This window comes from Cryptomeria japonica, chromosome 9 (assembly GCF_030272615.1).
Source record: "Cryptomeria japonica chromosome 9, Sugi_1.0, whole genome shotgun sequence".
Classification (NCBI taxonomy): domain Eukaryota; kingdom Viridiplantae; phylum Streptophyta; class Pinopsida; order Cupressales; family Cupressaceae; genus Cryptomeria; species Cryptomeria japonica.
Window position 1 is genome coordinate 517,798,970 of NC_081413.1, and position 27,789 is coordinate 517,826,758.

Consider the following 27,789-nt stretch of genomic DNA (forward strand, 5'->3'; position numbering starts at 1 on the left):
AATTTATGGTGGTAAACAATGGCTTGAAAATATTGCTCTTGAAAATATTGCTCTTAAAAATATGCATTTTTTGTATTTTATAATTAGAATTGACTATAGTCAATTCCTTCCAAAAATAAGGACCATGCCAAGAAAGATAGAAGAGGAAATATGTCCCATGGCAAGATTATTTCAACAGATACAATTACATAGTTGACCATATTGCTAAAAAGAATAAACCAGTTGCAAATTAGTTAAACACATATCTTCCTAAAATTCTGATGCATCAACCTGCTCCAAACAAATGGAACTGCTTCAAGATAAAAAATCAAAGTTTCCAAAGACTGAGTTAACATGTACAATTCAAGGTACTAAGAGAACTTCTTGTTCCCAGATATATACTTTTTACAAGAAGCATCATGAGGCTTGCAGAATACAGGAGAAACTGAAACCTCTGCAATAAATTTTCAAAACTGATGTGAAATCATCATCAATCAGCTAAATAATAATTTGCAACTTTATAAGTTTTTTTATTTGGTTAGAAGACCTACTTGGACTTACACCATCAAGATCAAATGTATACAGAATGAATTTTTGTATTGGTCTGTAAAGGAAATGGGTCCTTCCATCATTCATGAGGACAATAACTCTATTAAATTAGTAATAAACATTCTAATAAAGAGTCTATCTTCAGAATCCTTTTTCCATATTGATCTCCAATGTAAGGATAGCAATACCAACAGGAATGTACGGAATAACTATTAGATCACATGTCTGAATTAACCCATAAGTGGAGACGGATCTTTGGAATGAAGCAAAATGCATGTTGGACCCACCTGTACACTACTCTCCATCATCCACTAACAGGAATAATATCTCTTTGTAAAAAAGTAGCTTTTGTAAGGGTATATGTGACTGTCAATGTCAGCATAGATTTCAATACACCTCACATCCCATTTTACCACTTATCTAGTAGAATAGATAATATTCTCTTTTGCTTGTTCTCTTAGTCATTTTGTTATTATAAATAAGACACCCTAAGAGTCACGGTTGATTGAGAGCCTTGGTATCTTGAGTCATTTGAAGCAAGTGTATGCTCTTTCTCTACACTCGCATGATTTAAGAAACCAAAAAATTGTTTTAGAAGTTGTAAAGAAGCCTCGTAATATTAGAAGTTATAACCATTCGGCCTCAAGCCTTCATCATTGTTTGTCTCCACTTCTACCTAGCTGTGTGAACCTCTAAATTATATGGTATCAAAGCCTTGCTTTCTAAGTCAAGTAATTTGAATACTTTTGTCTTGGAAAGGAATAATTATCGTTTTGAGAAAGTTTTAATATATCTTTGTTTTAAGTCATTTCAATCACAAATTTGTCTAGTTCTCTTAGGCATCCCTAGTTTTCCCTCACTCTCCCAATTTCAAAAAAGCATCAACAGAAAATGGTCAAGTTCAAAAATATTCCTCAATCAATATACAGAGGTTTTGTACCCTATGACCAATACCAATCACCCCAAGATTTTTAAAAACTTCCGTATGCCAAAAGATTGAGTGGAATTGCCCAACTACAAAAAGATCTGATAAATTCTATAGAAATTCCAAATGAATGGAAGTTGGATTGGATTTAGCATGTAGCCTCGCAAATGTGAGAAACAAGAGGACCAGTTCAAAGAATTATCATTTCATCTATGCATATTTTGTACAAAAGTTTATCTCGGAATGATGCCTCTACTTCCTGTCCTTTCAAAAGGCCTAGTTCAATGTCTAGCAACACATGTAGGCATAAAGTTTTTGTTGAATTTGACAATCAACAAGTAAATCAAGGTAATCCTAATGCAAATAGCCAAGAAGAAAATCTTCCTATTAGTGTATGTCTATGACATTGCTTGGGGGTTCATCCCTAAAATTTTATTAGGAAAATGATATTTTGTGCTACAAAGGAGGTAGAGGGTCGCCCTTCAAAGGATATTACAAGTTAGGAGAAGGCTGGATCCATACTTTCAGTATGTAATCCACCCTTCCATGTCTGAAGAAAAGGAACCATCCTTTGTGCTTTGAACGATCTTAGAAACCAAAAACTTGTTTCAAAAGTTGTAAAGAAGCCTTGTAATTCATTTTTGTTATAATATTAGAATTTTGTAAAGTCTGAAACTAGAAATTTCTGCTTTTTGCAAATGCACAATGGGCAATGCGTGGAACCTTAACACCTTTTGGTCATCAGTATCTCGATGTGGGCAAAGTGAGAGCATGCAGTGAAAGAGGTTAAACTGATTATTACAAAAAAATGCTTGTTGGTGGCAAGCCACACAACTCAAAATATAGCAACTGATACAGGAATCAAGAAGTAATGAAATACTTTTCTGGCAGCAAGCCTTCCAAATTAAATACAACTAATAACTGGAAATAATTGAAGCTAATTCTAGTGGCATGCCCTCCAAAACAAATTACAAATTCTCAATCTAGTAGTGAACTCACAGATTAAAATTAGAGATATAAATATGGGAAATGAAACTGATTTTTTCATGTTGTGGTGGCATAGTGTTGACGTGTATTTTGTACACAGCCTAACACAGAATAAAATACCCAAGGGTACCTTATCCTCTCTTGAATAAAGTTTCCGAATGCTGAAGATATCGCGAAAAGGATCAATCGGAGAAACTTCAAGGTTCTTATATGTATGTGTGGATAAGCTCTCTGTGGTATGATGTGATTTGCTGGAATCACAAGGGGACTTACATTTGATGATTGAACTTCTAATTTGCCTTTGAATATTGCTGGAACACAGGATCTTACTGCCTTAGATTTGAAAAAATGGAAAAAAGATGAGGGCGAAGAGAGGATCTAATCCTAATACTAAGAATGTAGGAGCAATGATTGATCTTTGATGAAACTCTAACTAGGTCTTGTTTTGACATCGCAGGACCATCTCCACAAGGCTAGTGCGATCTTCGAAGGGAAGCTTTATGATGTTCAAATCATCACTGCAGGCATAGACACCATCAGGTTGATGCATATCAATGAAGAAGCGACAATTGAAGTTAAGCTTAAGCTGAACGATTCCAGTTGACTACACAAGGCAAGTCTGCAATCAACAAACTGCTAGTAGTATGGATATGCGAATTTCGCCATCAATCAAGCATATTTCTTCCACTCATCTAATAACATGAAATCAAATACGAGAAGTATAAAGACCATGCAAATTGTCGAATCGACCCATAAATTTCACCATTTCTTCAATGAAGTTTTACAAGTCTCTTACAACAACATCTTGGCAACAATCTTTGCCTTCTCTCTCTACTCTACTCTAATTGCTATTCTATCAACTTCTAGCTACTCTCTATCTACTAACTGCTTCCAACTATTTCCAACTCTCTAATTGCCTCCAACTATTTCCAACTCTCTAACTGCCTTTACAAAATGAAATGCCAGGGCTTATATAGTGCCCACAATACAATTTGATGGCTTAGATCAATTCGAGATCAATGGCCAAGATTTTACAATGAAAACCCTAATTAGGGTTTGCTACAACCATTACATAACATTTAATGCTCGACCAATGAAATAACTATATTGCTTGGACACATGTCCTCTCTAGAAAATTCCACCAATGGATAGCTGGGGTAGGTACGTCGGAGTTTGTGCCACCTTCCATGAGTTAGGTACATTGAATCTGGACGTGTTGAGGTGGACCACACTGACTGGAGAAGTGATGACTAGGATGCCACCTCGTCCGACACTTGTAACTTGGTAAATATTCAACTTGATGTTGTTGAGAAGCTAGCTTTAATTAATTCATCTGGAACTATTTGCTTCTTCAACGAACCCTTGTTCTAACTCCTTGTGTCCTTCATGTGCAGGATGATTGATGTACCTGGCCTTGGAATACTGGATTGGAAGAGGTCGCCCTTATCTTGATGATGCTGGATCGAAGAAGGTCGTCCTTGTCGATGCTAGGCTGGAGGAGGTCGCCCTTGTCCTTGCTTGATCGTCCTTGATCTGGCTTGATTTTCCTTGAGAAGAGTCCTCCGACTTGTAGATCTTTCGAGCTTGGAGTTGCCATCTTGATACCTACACAACATTTCAAAATTAGTAATATATCTTGAAATCTAAAAAAAAATTAAACTTTAAAAGGAAGATTCAAGATTTTAATTAGGAAATTTCATGATAAATCTTGAGTTATCATTTCCTAATTAACCACGCAACTTGAAATTCAAAATTCAAAATTCAAAATTGAGACAAGGAAAATCTCGCAATACCTCCACTTGAGAACTAAATCTAAGAAAAGATGCAAAATTAAGCAAGTTTGCTAAGCAAAATGTAGATCGAAGTCTTCAAAATGTGCTTCTTCTATCAACTTCACCACCTCTAGCCTTCAACGCCTTGAGGAAAATTCGCTCCACCTCTAGCCTTCAACAAAGATCGCTCCTTCCTAGACCAAATTTCGCACCTTGTTGCTCTTCTCCAAATCGCACTTGAGTGAATGAGTGATTTGCATTTGTGAAAAAAAAAAACACCTCCAATATATAGAGAGCTTACCTTCCACAACCATGAGGCCGACTTAGCAAATAAAAGGTGAAATAATAAATAAAACCTCAAAAGGAGTAGGCCGACCTAGCAAATAAAGGCAAAATAATGCCTTGTGCACTCAACTTTTAATTTTTTATTTCACAAAAATTAATTTTAAATGCCTTTATAATAGAAATTCGATTTTTTGAGGCCCAAAATTAATTTATTAAATGCCAATTTAATTAATTTTTTCAAATATTCCAAAGTTAGCAAATTTTGTTGAATTTCAAGGAATGTCAACGTTCAATTAATGCAAAAAATGAAGGATATCATCAATTTCGCCCCGGACCCTTGGTGAAGGCCAGGAGCGATTTTTCAATCTAGACCTTGCATATCTCCTTTTTTCGTCCAAAACTTCATTTAGGCATTTAAATGGTACTTTTAACTGGAGCTTCGAGTTTAATTTTATTTGATCTCTAGAAGGGAAGTGCCTTAGGACATTTTCGCCCTGGTCCCTTGGTGAGGGACAGGAGCGATTTCATCTTTTGCCCTTGGTTTTTGTCTTTTCCAATCGCCAATTCAAGTTGTGAGGTAGGCAATGGTCATTATTGTTTGTTCTATGCATTCTCAACTTGCTTTCCAAGACAAAAATGTTCCTTCCAAAGATTATCGCCCTGGTCCTCCAGTGAAGGACAGGAGCGATTTTTACATTTGAGCCTAAAATTGTTTGAGTCTTGGGGTCAATTCCTTGTTTATCGTCTTCAAAAAGCATTTCTCACTTTGTACAACCCTTGCCTAGACATGGTTTCGGAAGGAAATGATTGATTTTATAGAAATCGCCCTGGTCCTCCAGTGAAGGACAGGAGCGATTTTTAGTTTATTGCACAATCCTCTAACCACATCGACATCTAATTTCCTTCAAGGCGTAAAACATCATTCTCTATTCCATCTTGAGCCTTGGAAACGAAAGTAGCCTTCCAAAATGTTAGGCAATTAGGCAATTTTGAAGATTTCGCTCTGGTCCCTTGGTGAGGGACAGGAGCAATCTCACCCATTTTCATCAACTTGGTGGTCTTTGTTACTTCATTCCTCCATGAAACCCTTTAAAATATCATTTTAACCTTGCGTCTTGGCTTAGATTTGTCCAAACTTGGCGAGAAGGACTGGATATTAAGTTTTTCGCCTTGGTCCCTTGGAGAGGGACAGGAGCTATTTTGCAAATCCAAGCTTATCCGTCCTTTGTTAGCCTTCCAAATTATATTCAATGGATAAATCATGTTTTCCTTGGTCTCTTCAAATCATAAAATTGTCTTGATCCTGCAAGAACAGTGCAAATTTGAAATTCAAGCTCCGGTCCTTCAGTGAGGGACGGGAGCACTTTTGCAATTACAAGCCAATTCGTCCTTTGCTAGCTTCGAAAATTATCTTCAACGGATCGATTGTGTCTTCCTCCACCCACCTCAAACGCGAAACTTGCTTTCCTTTTGCCAAAAACTTGCCTTGAGGGAAAATCGCTCTGGTCCCTTGGAGAGGGACAGGAGCGCCCTTTGAAAATAGCCCTGGTCCCTTAGTGAGGGACAGGAGCGAACTTGTTACTTAGGCCGATTTTCTTCATTGTGGCATTCTTAAGTTATATTCAACGGGCAAAACATACTTCCCTTGACCTCCTCAAATCGCGAAACCACTTAAATCTTGCAAGGATAATGCGAAATTGGAATTCAAGCTCCGGTCCTTCAGTGAGGGACAGGAGCGAATTTTGCTCTCTAGGCCAAATCGTTACAATTTTCATTAAAAAATGTCTTGGCTAAGGAAGATATCATCTTACTTCATGCTATGAATAAAAGTTAATGTCCAAAAAAGGTCTAAAATTGTGCATATAAAGAAAAGCGCTCTGGTCCTTCAGTGAGGGACAGGAGCGAATTTAACCTTCTAGGCAAAAACTTCATCATTTCATTGTTTTTGATCAAGTATGGATGCTCTATCATGCTCATTTCGTCCTTCACCATGCTTTTGATGTCTCAATTTGTCCAAACAAGGTCAGGAATGACTCCACTAAGCTTTTTCGCTCTGGACCCTTGGTGAGGGACAGGAGCGCTTCGCGTTGGACCCTTGGAGAGGGACAGGAGCGAAATTCGCTCTGGATCCTCAGTGAAGGACATGAGCGAAATTTGACTTTTTGAACTCTCTATCAGGATAATTTTTATGGAATATAACATTTAAGTATAAGAAAGAAGATTCTTATACTTTAAGTTATATTCCATATATACTTTCAGGATGTTTGAGAGTGGTTTCAGACCTCCAGGAGTTATATTGCAAAATCTAGTTTTTGGAGGTTTTTTCAGTTTCCAGACTTAGTCAAATTCAGGATCAGGGCATTCCAGACTTAGCCAAATTTCAGGATCAGGACTTCAGACTTAGCCAAATTTCAAGACATTCCAAACTTAGCCAAATTTCAAGATCAGGACCTCACTCAAGCCAGACTTGCTTATCCATGTGATCCCCCGGGCGACACTCAAAATGCAAAGGCTAACTAACAAAACCCTAGAAAACAAACCCTAAAAAGCAAAAAAGCAAGGGTCCCATTTGCAATGGGGCGATGTGTGAAAACGTCACAACACATAGCCATTCAGACTTACAATATTTAATCCACTTCCAAAACATATTTCTAGTGCTAATCCACACAAAAATTTACAATGTAAAACTATTATATCAATGATCTGAAATACTTATTATTGTAAGCAAAATATTATATCAACTTCTAAAATAAATCATAACAAAATTCATGTAGCTTCCCTAATTGAACAACTACCTGTTGAAATGAATGAGAAGCTGAAGCAAATATTATAACAGCTACCTTTTTAAGGCTGTGATTTCCTTCACCCATACAACAGCTATATTCCAAACCTTCGACATATATTAAATAGGATCCCTAATAGGAATCAAACCAAAAGAAATTGGCGTGGTAGCCTTAATACAAATAAATGCGGCCAAGAAGTTATAAGGCTATGGCCCCTTTGAAACTGGTCAAAGCTGCGGTCGGATATTTGGATGATACAGAAGTCCCCATAACAAGCCTTTCATAATAAAAATTAGAACCTTTATGATAATTAACAGCAAAAAAAGGTATGGCCAGCCAAAGAAATGGCCCACATTGTTGATGAATGATAGCATCGGTCAGACGTTGGAATGACAATTAAAATTAATCCTACATAAACATGTATGTATGTATGTATGTCAGTCCACCATGTGAACTGACATACATACACACATACTTCATTCTTGTGTAAATAAAACATAATCATATTTCATGCCGTCTTTCTATGCCTGAACGAATCTCCATTCTGATCTGTATGTGATCAGATCCTTGTCTTTTCTCCTGCCTTGAATCATGGAAGGATATCCAAGGCTTAATACATCCAACGAGTTCAAGGTTGCATGATCGTATTGATTGATCAAACATTCATTTTCGCATTTATTAATATCGAACTTATAAATAAATCGGCGGTTGTGTTTGTGAATTAGTTAAATGATAGTTAACAAATCTTTAGGCAAACGCATCCCTTAGGACACGTTGTGTGTGGACATGCCTCCACGTTGTGGAGACATGCCCCCACATAACGTGCCCCTATTGAAGATATAAATACAAACCGATTTCAAAGGAGAAAATAATAGAAATCGAAAAATTATGCTCTCTCCATTGAATCAGCAAATACAGTGTTAGAAATTAAACTCCAGCACCATTAACATATTGTTGACTTTCATCTTGAAGGATTAGAATTCTCGATATTAAATCTGCACATTGAACAAATAATATTAGTCTGATATAAATTTAATCCTATTTTAACACACATTAGCATTAAAGATTTATCATTTAAATCTCAATAAATAAACACCTAAAATCTTCTCAAGATATCGACAACTCCACACACATATCACTGAAACTAAAAATCTTCACATCAAACTGAAATAAATTTTGAAATCCCATGCAACCAAATAGATCAAACAAGAAGAATTCTGGATCTCGTTAGCACAATAACAAGTCTTTGGAGAAATTATTCAAATGAATAGGAGGTTTTCATCCTTGAATCCATTCTTTTACTAAAGGGTTTTCATACTTGTGCAGAAAAGAAGAACAATATTCAATCTCAAGAGAAATGAATTTGAAATATGAAATTGGTAACCCTCTCCATTCCTCAACTTCCTCATAAGTAGGCTTTTCAAGGAAATCGAAATATTCCTTTTCTCTCCAAACTTTTTTTTTTAAATTTGGACTCCATTCCTATAAGAAAATTTGGGCAGAGATAAAATAGAAGCTGAAAAATTTCATACACATTTTAATACTATGCTTCTATTCATATTTTCATTCAATACAAATTACATACGTATAGGATTTGTATATCGGATATCCTATATTATAGGAGACCTCCTATAACTCCCTAAATATACAAGTTGTTTAATTTTTAAGTTATAGTGCACCTATGTGATTTTTGTTTCAAAACTATGCCTCTCCATAGCAAGGTATGTTCCTTAAAATGCTGTTCTTTTTTTAGTTTTGACAAATTCTGTTTTCCCATATGAGGGCACATGCCAAATCATATACATGCATATTCTCTTTGTAAAATTGGTGTGTCCACTCTATAGCATGCACCCTAAAGATGTCTTGGACATTTTTCGTCATTTAAAATCTACTCCTGCCTCATATGGCACACGTCCAACTGTGCCTTAGCTGTTTATAATCTTTAAAAGTGTGTATCCATGCAGTATGGAATGTGCCTCTGTTATGGACTTGCCTCTTTAGGTTTTTAAAAAAACATGTTTCTTCTTCAAACAGTGCATGTCCTAACTGAGCATCATAGTCTTTCATTTTTTGAAAACTTGAACCTGTGTATACTGGTGCACACCATCATGTGTAGAGTCAGATTTGTTTGAAACTTGAACATGTTTACCATTTTTGGGCATGCAACTTTATCTCTGTGGGAAAAAAATTTGACTCCTTGGAGCAGCAGTCCAAGTACCCGTGTTCTCATCATCTCTCTTTTCTTAATTTTGACAAATCCCACACCGTAGTGATATAGATAGGGGTGGTGTCCACCATCTAGTCAGCACTATCCCTCAGCTCATCTTCAGGAAAATCTTTCTTAAGGATGTTCTCTATTCGCCCTCTAATGCACTTGGGGATAAAAATTTTAGGGCTCCCTTACCTACACCTCCCCCAGATCAGTGTTAGCAAAGGCTTCACAAACTTCCCTCAACTCCTACAAGACCCATCCAAGACAATGAATGATTTAAGGCTCTTGGGTCTCAATGACAATACCGCAAAACACCTAAGCGTGATCTCCTAGAATGGAACATGAGAAAATCCTTCTTTCTTGCTGTTGTGAACAGGAAGAAGATCCCATTGATCAGATGGACTACGTGATTAGCCAGGGAAGAGTATACATGGTGGTGCTGATCATGATACTGGTGTTGGTCATGGTTATTCAGCAGGATGTGGCCGCAAGGGAAGAGGCTGTGCTAGGGTCATGGATATGGTGGCAGCTAAGGATGTGGCAACAATTGTGGTTGAGGTGGCTTCTACTGATGATGATATGGACAACATGGTGATGAATGTGATCAATGACATGGGGGAACCATCTACAATTGTCTAGGACCATTGCCGGCCTTTGTGGCAGGGTTGGATCTCATAGCCCCCCCTCTCAAGTGCTGATCCATGTTTTCTGCAGTGATTATTCATAAACTTTTGTTTTCAAGAACCTTTTTCTGGTAGTAGCTGAAATAATGCCAAAAAATTCAGCTATGTAAGGATTTTTACTATGAATTTTTTTTGTCTTTTTGACTACATTTAAGTTTTATTTTTTGACTCTTAAGCAAGGGTCCCTAATAAAATTCTCTTACCTATCAAAATAATAAAAAAAAATCAATCCTCATCCTCAAGATTTGGGATTTAGAAGAAGCCACTCTGATTTAAAACTAGACATCAAAAGTGTGCTTAAGATGATTAAAAATCTTGCATTTTGTGTATGTTCAAAAAATCAAAACATGTCCAAATACACTCTCATACATTAAAATCCTAATTGAAAGAGAAGAAGTTGAGTTACAATATTGTGCAACTCAAGAAAACAACTGACATCCTGACAAAACCTTTTTCATCTGATAAAACTCAACATGTTTGGTGATAAGCTTAGTGTAGCCCCTTAGACGACCCTTAAGGGAAGGTATTAGAATATAAGAAAAAATTCATCTATATCTGTTAATTTTGTAACGTCAGTCGTACTATTTCATGCTTCCGATATATATATATATATATATATATATATATATATATATATATATATATATATATATATATATATATATATATATATATATATTTGATTACATATACTAATATGTTAACGTTAACTAATGATAAATAAAACCAAAGTTAACTTATCGCATTTGACCAACGGTTACACCGTTCATGGTATCGGGTGGTAAAGCGATTCTCAAACAAGTCGCACTCATTCCGATCAGGTAAGTAAATGGTGACTAGTTTATATACTGTGGTAAGAGGTATGTAGGGAAGAGATGTGTCTTCCCACATGGGAAGACATATCTCTTCACTACATAACCCCTCATCCACTTATATAGCATGCTTACATTGAGGAGGATGCATACACCGAAATTGATAAGTATGGTGCATCTTTAAAACACGCTATAGCAGATAAAATACAACTTTCAGATCATATCTCCATCTCTTCTATTTTGATCATAGAATTTTGAAAGAACTTAACAATATCATACATAGTTGTGACTAAGCAGTTGACAATTAGGAGCTAATTTGCAATTATCAGTTACAAGTTAATATACTGATGAAGGAGAATATAAGAAATTTAGAAGCATGCCTAAGTGAGAAAATTAGAAAGATGAATGTAATGAATGAATTGTGTACATATTTTTTATGAGCACATTAACAATCAAACTGTGATGAAGATTATGAGTGAAAATATTGAATACAAATCGGGTTGAAATAAAGTAGAGCCAACATATAGCAAGCTTTTGATTTGTAATTAGACAAAGAATAGTTCACATGGCTGGGCAGTTATTATGATTTAACAAAACCGTGCATCATTTTTATTAATAGAAAGAACAGTGGTTATCAACTGTGGGTAAATTGAAAATCACATTAAAACTAAAAAGCAACCAATTAATAACTCCATTTGTAAACCTGCTAATCTTGAGATCTCTTCCTTGTTTTGATATTTAGTAATGGAAAAAAAACATCATTATTGTACCTTCTGAGCAGTATCCCCGGAATCATCTGTTCCTGCCATACTTGATTATTACCTTTGTCAAATACAAACTTCTTCAGAAACTGTACAAAGTAAATACACAATATGAGAAAGTTGCTTTGGCAAAGTAAAAGTCAACAAAATAAATTTATAAGCATAAATATTTCCCAAAAATTTATCTCAATCAAGAATTTTCCATTACTAATTAGCAGTAATTTCATTTCCATTGATAAATGATAACAAGAAACTCAACTTGCTGCATTTCTACATGTCAATGCATTAGCATCCTGCAATGGCTGACCAAAAGGGTTTTGCTTGCAGCTAAGATTGTTGATTACTCCATAGGTTTACTACACTTCAAGAACCTTGTGACAATGCTCTGTCTACTAAATTGAATACCCATCTAAATAACAGGGTTCTTTATCAACAGGAGTCTTGTCTTGGTCAATTACTATAAAATTAAATCCTAAATTTCACATTCATAATTCGCAATGAAATTGAAGTGTAGTTCTTGAACTATCATCTCAAGCAACACATCCAGCCCCTTGCCAATATTAGAATCACTAGATTTTGGTAGAATTCCAAATAATTAGTTTAAGATTCCTTGCAATAAAGGCCTTAAAAAGTGACAAAAAATACAATTTCAAACTAAACAAGTGTAATTAAAGAAAACACTTTTAGCAGAGTATTCAAAGGAGAGTGGCACTTGAAACCAACTCAGCAATTGGTTTGGAGATTAGTTCTGGGAAATTGTTGAGAATCAAAGGCAAACCACATAAAAGAGAAAATATATGCATAAAACCATATTCAAAAAAAGTCATAGAAGTCATCTGAACTTTATACTGAAATGGGCAAAAAAACCAATTTTCTTAATACATGCAAGTGGGATATAATTGCCAAAGTGACAAAATGAAATACAGAAAATATTCTTACAGATTTCAGCACCCAGAATGCACTGATTGAAGTATACAGTAGAATAGAAGGCTGGAAAAGCAGCACTGATATCCCCAAATAGGGACTAAACCCTTACAACCCTCTAGTAGGAATGGGCTACCAACCCTGCTGGGAAAAGGGGAAAATTTTGATTTAAATGAATACAGTGACAACCGAGTTTTTAGTTTAATTTTGCCCTCAAATAGGACATAGATGTCTAGACTGTAGGGAATATAAGTTTGTTGTCCTTAGGTCACTTGAGATTCCTGGAAAAGATGCCTAAAAATGCTCTTCCTCCAATCAATAAACATATCTCTCAAAGGCTAAAGCTCATGTCGTAAGTGTAAATGAACTCTTTGAAGGTTCTTGCAGACCCCCAAATGCTCTTTTCAAGCCCATCTAATTCTGAAATTGGATGAGGTCCTTAAGCCTCTTCAACTCCCAACATTTTTCATGTCCTTTTGGTCCTTTAAAATCACCCAAGGTAGGTGTTGTGACCTAATCACACATCACCCCATTCCAAATGGGGACCCCTTGCATTTTCGGTCCTCTTGGTCTTTTGGTTGTGGTCCTTTGGGTCTTTTGGCAGCAGTCACTTCAGTCTCCCCAGGTCTGCAAATGTTTTGGCAAATTCTGATCAAATCTGCAAGTGTTTTGAGTGAATTTGACTAAGTCTGAAGCTTGTTTTGTCTATTTTAGGGTTTTTGCCCTTCAGACTTAGATTTGAGGTCATTTTATTAGGGTTTTGGAAAATCTAAACATAGCAATTAAGTCAAAACCCTTCAAGGAAGCTACTAGTGAAATTTGAGCGAATTATGAGAACTTACTATTTTTAGTAAGTCTATTTCTAGTAAGTTTTGCTACATCCCGGATTGGCCTAATTTTGCATTTAAACAAACTATTTTTAGCAATGTCTATTTTTAGTGTGGCCTAATTTTGCATTTAAATGACATGGAAATCTATTCTAAGGCAGGAAAGTGTTCCTTCAATGAGAAATCCCCCTCAATCCAAAATTGGCATCCAAGTCCAGATGATGAACGAAAAATGCATAAGGCAAAGAAGAATTTTCAAACTTAGCAAAATTCCTTCACCATTGTCAAAGTAGCACTCAGAGATATGGAGGGCACAGAATCAAGATCATGGAGGAAAAGTTCAAAACTCCAAATTTCCTCCTCCATATGAGAAATGAGCTCCAAGCTAGACTTGGGCGCCAAAATGAAGTCAAGAAGGAAAACTCACTTTTTTCAAAAATTCCTCCATCTTAGTGAAATTGCGCCCAAGGATGAGTTAGAGTGCTAAATGCATGATGAGGAGGAATTTTCCTCCAAGTAGAAATTCCTCCATGGAAATGTGCTCAAGGAAGGGATAGAGCGCCAAAATGAGGTGGGGGAGGATTTTCTTCCTCCAAGCTAAATTCCTTCACACCCTTCAAAATGCGCTCCAGGAAGTGATAGGGCGCCAAAACCAATGCAAGCAAGAATTTTCCTCCCATGCCCAAGTTCCTCCATCAGTGTCAAAATGCGCTTCAGGAAGTGACAAGGCGCCAAAAGCTAGACAAGGAGGAATTTCCTCCCAAACAACAAAATCCTCCTCCACAAGGAAAGTGTGCCCAAGACCAGGATTGGGCACCAAAATGGGGTCAAGAAGGAATTCTCCTCCAAGTCAAAAATCCTTACCTTCATGAAAATATGCCCAAGGAAGATGGAAAACGTGAAATTTGTCTAAGGCATGAATAAATTCCTTCCTTGGGAGAAGAAAGTTCAAAATTCAAAAAATTCCTTCCTCAAGGTGGAATTGTGCCCAAGGCAAAGAATTTCAAGGCACGGAAAAATTTGGCTAAGTGAGAATTTTCTCTCTCCAAGTTTCAGGTTGACAAAATTCTCCAAACATGGAAAAATAGTCAGTTGACAAAAAATCTTCCTTCAGGACAAAGTGTGCAAGAACATCAAGAAAATTTCATTCAAGACAAAAATCTCTCTAGAAGGATTTTCTCTCTCCTAGAATTCCAAACGTATAGGTTTCTTTAGAAGTGGACAAAATTGTTAAAATTCAAGCAGGAAAAATCTTTCAAAAATATCTTTATGCGCTCATAATGGAAAGATTTGCGTAATAAATGAGTTGGCGACATGCAAAGAGAATATTTCGTACTTATGACACAACCCAAAAATTTATAGAAGTTTCCATTTTTGAACTCAAAATGATGGCGGGGTCCACTTGCATGGCGAGTTGTCAAAGGAAATATGACACATTATTAAAACTGCCAATTTTATCCCCTCGCCAACTTAACAACTTAGTGGGAGACTTCTATTTAAACGGTGAATTGGAATTCATTTCTCACAACAGTTATTGGAGAAATTCGAAGCCAGAGAGAAGTGGAGAAAAGTTAGAAGCGAAGTTTTATTATTTTTCAGAAGTTCTCATTCTTGGAGGAATGGCGGAATCTAGCAAGGCTACAAACACCTCCCGGCAGGTGTAGATAAAGAATGAGCAAAGAGGATTTCTTCTGAAATCCGAGATTATTTTGAAGTGGAAAGAGGTCAGCAACACCAACCTAGAAACTTTTAGGTTGGGAGAATTCAAAAGACGAGTTTATGGAACAACTGGACATCCTCCATCAGCCATTGCTTCAAAGTTTGTCAAAAGTGGAATTGTTGCAGTTGTCGACTTCCCTCTAGCCATCCAGTGGCTAGAGCTGATTATGGAGTGTGCAAGACATTACAATGCAGAAAGAAGGGCAATTTTGGCACTGGATAGCAAACTCCTGGCCAAGCTTTCAACTAAAGCAATTGGAGAAACTTTTGGTATTCCAGCATACCAATCCATGACATACAAGAGCAAAGAGAGAGTAATGATGATATACGATGTTGGCTTTGAGAGATGTGCTGGAATAATTAACAAAGTATGGATGCAGAAGCCAAAACCACATATTTTCAAGCTACCTAAGCAAATCACCAACATGGATTTTAAACAAGAGTATGTTGAGCTTGTGTTGATGTTGAGTAGAGTTATGGGATGTCCATAGGCCTTCATGTTTGAACCTTGGATGTTTTACTTCGTGGGTGAAGTGATGGAAGGTGATGGAATGATAAATTGGGCAAAGATGATCAGCCACAATTTGGACCAGAAGCTGAAGAATTTATCCCAATTTTTTTATATGAGTTTGTATATTATTTATCTACTAGCAAGAATGGGCAAGTTCAATGGATTGCCAAGAAAACGACCCATGGGATGTGGACCAAGGCAGCTAAAAGTTCATGAGTGCTATCCACAGTTGCACTTGTATGAAACTACTTTCAAGATGGTACATGATACCTTCACAATGTACATCACCAGATTATTGCAAGGAGAACTTCATACGAGGTTGTCGCAAGAAGCTAGAAAGTTAGCAAAGAAGTATGGAGCTTGGTATATCCAATTTCCGAAATTCACTTATATACGGGTCCAAGGATTCCCCGACCAGCCATATAAGCTGCCAAGATACCCAACAGACAAGATGGTGCTGCTGGAGGTTACCAAACAGTTGACTGCCTATGATAATATTCAGAAGAAGAAGAGGAAGTTGTCACTTGAATTCCCAATTGTCATAGGAGACTACAAGGAGATGTGTCCAACATTGACGGCAGCAAAAAGGTCAGTTGATGAATTATTGTTCTATCACTTAGCACCTCATACTGCAAGGACATTCTTTGATCCATACAATAAAATCAAGATGGTTGTTGGAGTGAAACACAAACACAAGATTCAACTGGAAGATTACTAGGCTAACGCCAGAGATGACTTTGAAGTCAAGAAGAGGATGTTTTCAGATTGCCTCTCAATTTGATAAGAATTTGTGAAGTTATACAGGTGTCGGACCAGGTTGAAGAAGATGAAAATATGGTTCAACTAGAATATGAAAAGGAGAAGGATAGGCCTATTCAGTCTCCAGATTGGTCAGAGCTGGAAGTTGATGATTTAAATATCCTAAGTAGGCCAGTCCTGAAATTCACTAGGCATTGGGTTGAGCGGCACACCACAAAGTTAAAAGCAAAGAATGCTCGCCTAACTTACCAATTGATTGGAGACTTGGACTCTCATAGCGAGGTAATGGAAGGGTCATCAGGAGCGTAGGCCAAGGAAGAGGAAATTTCGCAGGAAAGATCAAAGTGTAAGAAAGAGAAAAGCATTCCTGGGAATTCAAAAGCAAAGAAGAGAGAAATTCAGCAAGAAGAGCCGCAGCGGAAGAGGCCAAGGATAGAGGAAACACAATCAACTACTAGCTCTTCCAGCGTGCACAAGGTAGACATGTTCCCGGAAGGAGTTTCAAGAAACCAACCACGGGAGGATGATCTTGACATGGCGCAAGCACAAGATATTCTCAGCGTTAGTGCCTCCCATAGACCTATTCAGCAGAAAAGTCAAAGGTAGCAACTTCCTCCAATCCCAGAACAATAGGAACAGAATTGTTTCATGGAAACAAATCTTGGAGAATTAGGAACTTTTGAGGAAGTTTCACAGCAACAGGTACAATTGGAAGTTCATGATCAGCCAGCAGTCGTTCCAGATTAGCTGAAGGAAAGAATGAGGAAGGAGCCAGAAGAAGAAGAGATAGATCCTACACAAGAATTGAAAGAACTTCTTAGTAGGATAGACAAGCCAGCGGAGAAGAAAGCAGCTAGGAAGTTTTCAAAGATCACAAGGGATGAGTTAGGATCTAGGACTTTGCACCTAGTTGTGCCCAGAGTTGACAAAGATAGGAATGAGATTTCACCTGATGAATATGAAATCACAAAAGTCAACATAGGGCGTGCGTGCAAGGCACAAGTGGCGGAAGACTTTGATGAATCTTCCTTAGCACTGAAGGAGCAGATGAAAAGAATGGAAGAGAAGAATAAGAAGTTAAAGAGCGAGAACAAAGCCTTGTTCAAATATCTATGGCGCTTGAAACATCTATTGAGAGAAGAAGATCCATCCTTTGTTCCTCCCTCTTCTCTTCCCAAGGAATCAAATGATGGTATTGAAGAAAAAAGGAGAAGGGCTCAGTGCTCTAAGGAGTGGATAGACGATGTCTTCATTTCAACTGGCAAATTCATCGAAGACTTGGCTCACTCCCACTGGAGAATTCTGGCTATCCTGAACAGGCTTGAGACTGTGGATAGCTCATGGGAGGATGTGCATATCTATCAGGACTTAACAATTCCACGCTTGAAGGCACTAATGGGAATTCCCAGGCTGACTTTGATTGATGGGAAGGTTGTCCAAGAAAATGAAATATATGATTTCCCTCGGTGGTTTTATGCAATCTATATAGGGAAGGAGTCATTTTTCTCCTTGTGCTCTCTATCATCCTGATGATGGATCAAGGAGTGTGATCCGAAACGTTGATGCAAAAATTCTCACACAATCGAATCCAAAAGCATATGCCATTAATTGAAAGAATTGTGGAAATCTACTGATGTTGATTCAGTAAGGAGTCAGCATCATTGAAAGAATCAGTCAGAAAGGTTCAAGAAGAAATCTTCAATGCAGTTGAAGCATTGTTTGCAAGAAGGTTGTCTGAGGAGGAGCTAGCGATTGACCATCTGAAGGATAGGTTGCACGAATTCTTCTTCGTGGAATCCTTCTCAAAGGACATTTGGAAAATGTTTCCTTATTTTCTAGCACAATGCGCAGGACTCAAGAAGAGGCATCAAGTTGGGAGAAGTTCTTCTCCAAGTGTGAAGAGGGCATTTCATTGCTTGAATTCAAACCGGAGACTATGCCAAGTGTCTCCGTTGGAGAGTTGGAAGCCGTCATTGCTAGGTTCAACGCATTCGCCATAAATGAACGCGATAATGGTCGTTCGATTTTGGACGAGAATATTTTGATTGCATGATGGCGCATTTATTGCTGGTGGACGTTTTGACCGGATGATGGCTGATTTATTGCATGGCGGCTGCCATATTCAAGTAAGTAGTGGCTCATTGAATGCATGATGAAGTGATGGGCATTCATTGTATTGTTTTTTTTGGAAGCAAAGAGCAATTAATGTGTAGTGGGCGAGATTCCTCATTAATGGCCCTCCCCACTACCTGACGTCATATTTGGGAATCTTTGGTCAAACCCTAATTAGGGTTTTGCATGTTAGATCTTGGCCATTGATTTGATTGTAATCTGGGCCATCCATTTTCCACTTGGAGACCTATAAATGGGGTCACCCCTTCATTTGTAAAGGAGAGAGAATTGTATGAGATTGTTGCGACAAGTTTCTGATGTAATAATAGTGATACATTGGCTTTTGGTGTTCACTTGTGTTGTTTCAAAACTTGCATGGTTTCATCTTCCTCACTTAGAATAGATTTTCTTTGAGTATTTAGATGAATGAGATAGATTACATTGCTTTGTTGTGAGATCATACACTCAAACCTTTTGCCAATAGATGATTTCTATCTGCAGTGTAAGGTTGGACTGAGCTTTTGCATGTGCATTCTTAACTTAGATTATTGGATGAACATTGTTTTCTGATGGTGTCCATTGATGGTCTAAAATCTTATAAACACAACCTCTGAAGATTGCACCTCCTTTATGTAGTTGTCTGATAGTGGCAAAGTAAAGTGTGGTTGATCTCGCCTAAGCTTTGTTGTCTATTAAGTTCTTAGATCTAGATTAGAATTTCTCAACCCTTTCCCATTTTACTTTCTGCATTACCATATTGAAAAGTCCCAAAAAAGAGCTATCCATCACCAAATCATTTGCCAAATCTCCTTGAAGTCTTAAATTTAAGTCTTCTTCAAGTGTGCGTAAGTCCCCTTGGATTACCAGCAACATCAGCCAAACGAGTCTATATCCATCGTAAAGTCGCTAGTATGTAGTTGGAACCTTGGAATCATTGTATGATCTTCCTGCAATCTTAGCATACACATGATTTTGATCAAGAGAGGATAGAGTGACCATTGGAAACTTTATTTTGTGTTGGTGTGGTCACAAAACACCCGTCAACAGTAGGCACCCTCCTATCTGTTTTATTATGTAATTTCTGATCCATATTTGATCATAGTAAATATCATCTAAGTTTTTTGTGGCTCCATTGCTCATTTGCCTTTATTGAAGCACCTTTTTAACTTCTTTTTTAATAGAACCTCGGTCCTCTTTTTGTTCCTTAAATTTTGAGCAATAAGTTTAAATAAACACCATATTAAGTGAGAGTTTAATGCAATAGTCCACAGGTCTGCATCTCTAGGAGTATCAAACATGTCTCTAAGTGTGACAACACTTCCTTTATGTTTTTTGCCTCTTGTGGATGTGAGGGTAAATCTTAGATATCCCAAAGGAAAAAAGGAGAAATTTCACAGGCATCCCCAAAACAAGGGACACATCCCAGACGTTCCAAAGACATCACCCAAATAGTAATCTTATCTTCATGTATAACAGGTATGTTGCTTTACCCATCTATTGCAGACTTTGGCAACACCATGTTTGTTCACTCCAATATCACGCTGTACAAATTAGCAGGTAGAATCTAAAAGGCATCACTAAAGGAACCAATGCCTCACCATTTATCTACAACAAGATGCTTTAAATTAGTCTGAAGTCAGCTTCTTCCATAGTTTTTATTACAATTAGTATTCACTTTTAATAACTATCTTTATATAGGCTTAAATTGACAGGTTTTAATATACAACAACAAACCATAAGTTTTGATTAATTCATATGAATTTCTTGGCACAACTCTTGCTTGACCCATTAAAGAAAATACTAAGCCTAACTTGGCTCAAAAAATATTTACATTGGCTCCATGTTTGTATTTTTATTCGTTCTCTAAAAAACAGTTTACAACATTCTCTCGGTCAGTTCAATCCCCATTACATAATCACCTGTATCCTTGAAATTTATGTCAACTGTGACATGACTGTTACCACATCTCACACAAACAACGATATTCAGTGACATCAAATATCCCACAGCATTGTATGGCAAACCTATGACAGCAATCCAGGTGGCAGCTCTCATTGCTCAGGTTCTGTGTACCATTGTGGTTCAGTGCACACTGGTCCCAAGCAAAGAATTCTTTGTTTCAACTTTTTCTTGTTCTACTTTGAAGGTTAAAGGATTGGAAGCAATAAAGAAATTGATTTCAGCACTACCAAAAAACATCCTACAGCATCTGCCCACTCAATGGTGACCTCCAGCAGAAATTCAGCTTCAGTGCCAAGTCAGTGTGGCACTGATTGTCATGACAACTATTTGGCAGCAATACCGCAACTTTGCGCCATATTTTTTATTATTTCCAGAAGATAAACTGTTCCTTTTACCCCCATCATCTATTGAGTCAGTTCTAACTCATGTATTCATTATGTATTGAATGTCAACAACCCAATAGATATAATTTGCTATGTATCCACAGAGATTTGACATGCAGAAAACTTTCAGATTAATGCAATTCCCTTTTCAGTTCTCATTGCCAACATTGTTTTACATTTTGGCTTTACAAATTCTCTTTTTAATCTCTGATTGTTTTTAATAGTTAATGGTATAGTTTTGCCCCCATCATCTATTGAGTCAATTCTAAGTTTCTAACTCATGTATTCATTATGTATTGAATGTCAACAACCCAATAGATATAATTTGCTATATATCCGCAGAGATTTGGCATGTACAAAACTTTCAGATTAATGCAATTCCCATTTCAGTTCTCATTACCAACATTGTTCTACATTTTGGATTTACAAATTCTCTTTTTAATCTCTGATTGTTGTTTACAGTTAACAGTATAATTTTGCTTCCACCATAACACACCAAATCTCACAATTTTTATGGGCTGTACCCCAGATTAACCTATTGAATAAGAAAATTTGGGGCAATGTACTATTAACTACTAAGTGCTTCGTGTTATTAATAGCATTTCTAACCAGTGGCATGTATTGTTACAGTGTACTGCCGATATGTGGATTGCTGCCAAAACCTTGATTATCATGCTTACATGACCATATTGAGGATCTGTTACAAGTTTTGTTGTAGGGCTGTCTATATGACTATATCTCAAGGCTTTTCACCAGCTTTTATGCCATCCTTTGCCATATTAGCACTATTTTTCTCATGGCACCAGGAAAACAAGTATCATTTATGGACCTGATGTGATGTTGAACATCAAACAAGAATTTATCAGGTGCTATAGGAAGCAAGAGTTAAGGTTTCAGATAAATCCCATTTTCAACCCCATATTGCTAAGTGAGGAAAAGAAATCCCATATAAGCTACTATGAAGAATCAGTGTCCTACTCCAAAGATTGCTGAGTTAATGAATGAGTTAAAACGAGTATCTCTAATCTCTGATATCGATCTTCATTCTATCTACTTCCAAAACAACATAAGGGAGATACATATAAAACAATTTCTGGTAGACTAAGGATCATCATAAATCTGCAGTAAACTTTTTTGTGTAATCAAGTGCCTTTGAGATAATCCAAGAAATGATGAATAAAGAACTCCATTTGTTGATGATTTATAGCTTCAGTCGGATAAAATTAAATGTTAAATTGGCCTTAAGGCCTTCAACATTTAATAATATATATATCATTCTAATCACCAATATGCACATTGCTTTCATTAATTATTTATGTTTAGTTAGCACGTATTATGTCTTGTTTGCCTATCGGTGATTACACATCGCACCCCCTCATTTGGTATGCCACCCCGATTGAGGTCACAACCCCTCACCGAAATTGAATGAGTATTTATCTTCTATCGGAGGCAATTGCTAGGCGTGTGGTTGTGAGAGACCAATACTGATCGGACATATACGTCATAGGAGAGGCTGATGTAAATTTAGTGTATACGATATAGAGGGTTATGCTGTTCTCTTCTAACACATATATATCTATTTGTGGTCTTCAGAAAATATACGTGTGAAGTCAGGATATTACAATTGCTGTGTAATTTATAAAGATCATTTGCTGTGCATCTTCACCCAGCAATTTATATATAAGCAAATTGATTATACTAGAAGGATCGAGTGACTAAAGGAGGAACTAATAACCTCAACACCATTATTTGCCCGAGATGCTTTGTGCTTGGTTTTATTAATGAGTTTTAGCATGTCATTGCAACTGGTAGAAACTCAAGGACCACGTCCAAAAGCTCTAACAGAATTAGAGAGGCTGACAATTGTATGCAAAAATGTTCAAGTGTACTTTTGCAGTCCTATGAAGGACCCATATCCTCCCCATTTGATTTCTTTGGAAATTCTTAACCTGAGGAAATTAAGGAAATCAAACATCTGCCTTTGCCATGGATATTAAAGAAGTAAAAGCATTAATAGAATTCTTTAGTCATTACTGAAAAATTCCCGGTTTATTCAGAAAAACTACTCACACAGCTTTTGAAGAGAGTGTCTCTTTTGGCAGAAATAATGCCTATATTTAGGATATAAAGCACTCTTGATATTTCAAGATATTTTGTGTTAGCATGTGATTCATGTGTTGTGGCACTATGACTCTTGGAGGAGTTGGCTAACATTGGTTGTGTTGGAAAGGCTTCTTCCATGCCTCCATATCATCCTAGTGCGAGTGCTACTCCTACTGCTACTTCTTCTGTTGTTGGTAGTGTCAGTGGTAGTGCAAGTGCAAGCATTGGTCCTAGAATTCGTAAATAGAGGATGGATTCATATTTTGAGCCACGCACTACTCCTGGTGCCCAACCTTCGCTTGAGAGCATGAGTTGGAACAAGGAGGCACACGATAAGGCTAAAGGTGCAATTGGGAGATTTTGGTACTATTGCAATATTCCATTCTTCGCAGCCAGGTAATTCCTTTCAGTTTTTATTTGATTGTTTTAAGTTTTTAACTTTTTAATATTTACAGTTTGTTTTGTCTAATGATTTTTTATTGGGCATAGAGTTAGACATACTTATCTTATTTAATTTATTTGTGATAGGTCTCCTTATTGGCAAAGCATGGTTGATGCCATCGCTATTTGTGGGGTGGGGTTCAAAGGCCCTTCTGATTTTGAGTTAAGTGGCCAAACTTTGACATACGGTGGCTGATGTGAAAGCCACATTAAAGGACCAGCAAGAGGTATGGAAAAAGGGTTGCACCATCATGACCGATGGTTGGACCGATAGGAGAAACCAAATGCTCCTAAATTTTCTTGTTTCTTCTGCAGGTGATTGAATAGCTTGAATTTGATTTAATGACTAGTATTTTATTTTTAATTTAAGATTTATTGAATGATCATTCATCATTGATTTTTCTTTGTTTTCAAATTTCAGGTGGCACCATGTTCCTGAAGTCCATTGTGTTGAAATAGTAGCTAGCTCGGATACCGGTCTATTGTATTTTAATGTTGTCAATGACAATTAAAATACACATGTATTGCCTCTCATGCAGTTCGAACTATTTTGGGCTGGGCCTAAACACATGTAACGTGAAGGCAAATGATGTAACTCAGGGCTGGGATCAAATACATGTAACTTGTAATTATATCTTGCTATGGATAGGACAAGACCTATGTATAATGTAACTTGTAGATAGGGTAGGCCCAATTTGGGCGGTAAAATCAAATATGTATTTTGAGTGATTATGTAATGGGCTGGGCCCAAACTCATGTAGCATGTGGTAAAGGAAATCAAGCAATAACGTCTTAATAGGTCAAGACCTATTTAAACGATATACATAATATTATTATTAAATTAACAAGGCAGGCCGACTTGAGACTTGACCCACAAGTCAAGTATATAAGCAAGTCATTTGCATGACATAATCAATCAACATATACACTTAGCGAATACACTCTTCATTCAGCAGCAACCTTCTCCTAAGGTGAGCAAACATCATTTCAAGGTCAGCAAAGATTATATTCCTATCAGCAGCAACCTTCTCCTAAGGTCAGCAAACACCATCCCAAGGTCAGCGAAGATTATATTCCTATCAGCAGCAACCTTCTCCTAAGGTCAGCAAACACCACCCCAAGGTCAGCGAAGATATACTTAAGGGCAGCAAAGATACTATCAAGAACAGCGAAGTCATTCCTAATGACAGCGACTTCATTCTAGAGTCAGCAAACTTGAAAGACAACGAATATTCTCCTTGATCTGCAAGTTGTGTTCCAGATAAGTTCTTATTGTGTTATGCTACTGTGCTTACCCTGCTGTTCTAAATACTTCAAGTGTTGAACTACAGTTGTAAAGTCTCATACTGATTTGTCTAATAAAGATCAAGATTTAGTTGGCTGTGTTTTTCATCTCCAAGAGGGAGGTTTTCCCAGGGTATTTTGGTGTTCTTTGTGTTCAATGATTTGACTCTCTGATTTTGCTATCTATATTTATCAGTCTGATCCTAAAATTAACACATTGATGCTTCTACGCATTGCAAAAATGCCACTTACCTATGTGAGGCTATAGAGGAGGTCATTTATGAAGTGGGTGAGGAGAATGTAGTACAAGTGGTGACCAATAAATGATAATGCAGCAAATTATGTTGCTACAGGTAAACTTTTAATGGAGAGGCACCCATCCATATTTTGGTCTCCATGTGCTACCCATTGCACTGACCTCATGTTGGAGGACATTGGTAAGATTGCATGGATCAAGACATGTGTAGAAAAGGCAACAAAAATTTGCAAATTTGTATACAATCATGCATGGGTCCTTAACCTAATGAGGCAATACATGGGGTAGAAGGAGTTGGCTCGTCCTAGAATCACTAGATTTGCCACCAACTTCATCTCATTGCAATCCTTGATTCGGAATAAGGCAGCTTTGAGACGTATGTTTGTTGGTGAGGAGTGGACTTCCTCATCCTATGCTACGACTATTGTAGGGGTTGATGTGGTAGATTGCTTTTTTTATGAGCCAGGCTTTTGGACCCCGTGTGTTGAGATTGTAAAGGTAAAATTTTTAAGTATTCTACGTTATGTTAATTTGTATTCGTATTTTTCTTTTATTTGATTTTTTTCATTCAAAATTTCACACTTAAGTTAATTGATATTAGATAACGTTTCACAATATTTGCAGTTCATTGAGCCCTTGGTAGTTATCCTACGAGTTGCTGATGGGGAGAAGCCCGCAATGGGCTACATATACGAGGGCATTGATAGGGCCAAGGAGGGCATCAGAACTGCCTATGGAGTGGATGAGAGTAAGTATCGTCCCACTTAGGATATCATTGATAGGAGATGTCAGGTCCAGCTTCACAAGCCCCTCCATGCAACTGCTTATTACCTCAATCCGGCATTCCTTTTCCGCCCTAATTTCAAGGCGAATGAGGAGGTTCTTAGTGGGCTCTACTCAGTGATAGAGCGAATGTCGCCTGATCATAGCAGCACTATAATCCAAGAGCTAGAGGCCTTTTCTAATGCAGAAGGGGAGGTCTTCTCTCGTCAGCTATGCAAAGAAAATAGGACAAAAATGCAGCTAGGTAAAAATATATATTTTAACTTTTACAAGCATAATTTTAATTATATATTATTCAATTTATTATTAATTATTAAATGAGGCTGATTTTTTTTCCTTTTTCTCATCTCTGATAGTTGATGGCAGATGTTTGGTCCTAAAACACCAAATCTTCAATGGATAGCCATTCATATTTTGAGCCAACCATGCAGTGCTTCTAGTTGTGAGCACAATTGGAGTATGTTTGAGCATATACACTCCAAGAGGTGCAATAGACTGTCTGTAGAGAGGTTGAATGATCTAGTCTTTGTTCATTACAACCTCCGTCTTAGACAGAGACAGGTTATGGAACATGACACCTCCCCGATCACGTTAAAGGAGGTCGATCCAGAATCTGAGTGGATCAGTGAGGCTACAGATCTTGTCTTTAGTGATGAGGACTTAGATTGGATCGACCAGGAAAATAGAGAGGCTAAGGTTGTAGCCATGGTAAAGGAGGAGGTTGGAGCACGAGCAGAGTCAAAGTCAAGCCAAAGTCGAACACAAACACAGTTGATGTTGGTGAGGGTGGAATAGAGTCACGAGCAGAGAGTATGGCTATTGAATCATCCAGGACCTACCTTAGACGCCTTCGTAGGAAGGATCCGGGCTCCTCTAAATCATAGACTTGTAGTTGTTTTGATATTTGTGTGGATCATTTGATGTCATGGATTTCATATTCCATGAGTTTTGTAATATTTTTACATTTGACACTATTTATATATCTATGTTTGCTATTTCCTTTAGCTACAATTTGCGTTTATACTAATGTGATCGATGTATACTTGTGTATGTGATCAAATTAGCTTCTATTTGATGATGTTATTGTGTATTTAAGGTTTATATAATAAAGGGTGCATGATACAAGTTCTAAATCCTTAAAAATCTCTAAATTTCTTGGGTTTTTCACTTTGCCAAGTCTTGCTGAGTCCTGGCCGAGTTTTTCTGCCAAGTCCAGAGTTCCAAGTCGGGTCACTCTTGCCGAGTCTGCGCCGAGTCCGAGTCTCGTTTCTATGGTTTGACCGCTTTATTTATTTGTCCATTCTATTTTGGTGTGGTGATGTTAAATGCTTCTATCGTATGAAAGTGGGACGGCTTCATTAATTTGTAACGTTTTCCTTTTCTAAGCAAGGCGACTTCTGATGTTATAACCATTTTCTATTCGATTGTCAATCCCACGTCTTTCTTAGCAGACTTCGTGGAGTCTAACTTTGGGAACTAACTGAGTGGTGCGTAATATTTTTTTCACGTCTCATGCTTTTGACTATTCTTAGAGCTCTTTGTTTGAAATCGATTGATAGAAGGGAGGTTGTTGTTGAAGAGTGACTTGACCGTGTAGAAGTTATAATCTGTATTCTTCATTGAACTGGTCAATTTGTTTTCACTTCTCATAAGTATGATTATTGCTCAGTAACTGTCGATTCTGTAAAAGCAATATGTGGACTCCCCAAAGTCCGAAATATATGATGGGTGCATAGAGAGATTATGATATATGCATGAAACTGCTGGCAATCCCGAAGCAACTATTACTGTTTGAAGGAATTGTTTTCTGGTTAAATATGAACTTCTACGGCTGGGTCATTGTGTTAGAAGCAACAACATGGTGGACAATTTGATATCAAATTGTATTTGTTGGGCTTATGGTGAAGACTGTTATCCTATCTACTATATTTTTGTTGTAAGCAAAGAGAGTTTTGTAATTGAAGAATATTGGAACTA

The 27,789-nt window shown here is 37.2% G+C and overlaps 1 protein-coding gene across 1 annotated transcript in view; it reads right to left on the minus strand.

Moving 5' to 3' along the window:
- Nucleotides 1-27,789, minus strand: part of LOC131066914 (uncharacterized) — a 122,968-nt gene that overhangs the window by 56,645 nt on the left and 38,534 nt on the right. Inside the window, exon 3 of the mRNA XM_058001812.2 lies at nucleotides 11,758-11,837. Within this exon, the coding sequence (XP_057857795.1) occupies nucleotides 11,758-11,796 (39 nt within the window). The 5' untranslated portion in view covers nucleotides 11,797-11,837. The remainder of the gene's footprint in view (nucleotides 1-11,757; nucleotides 11,838-27,789) is intronic.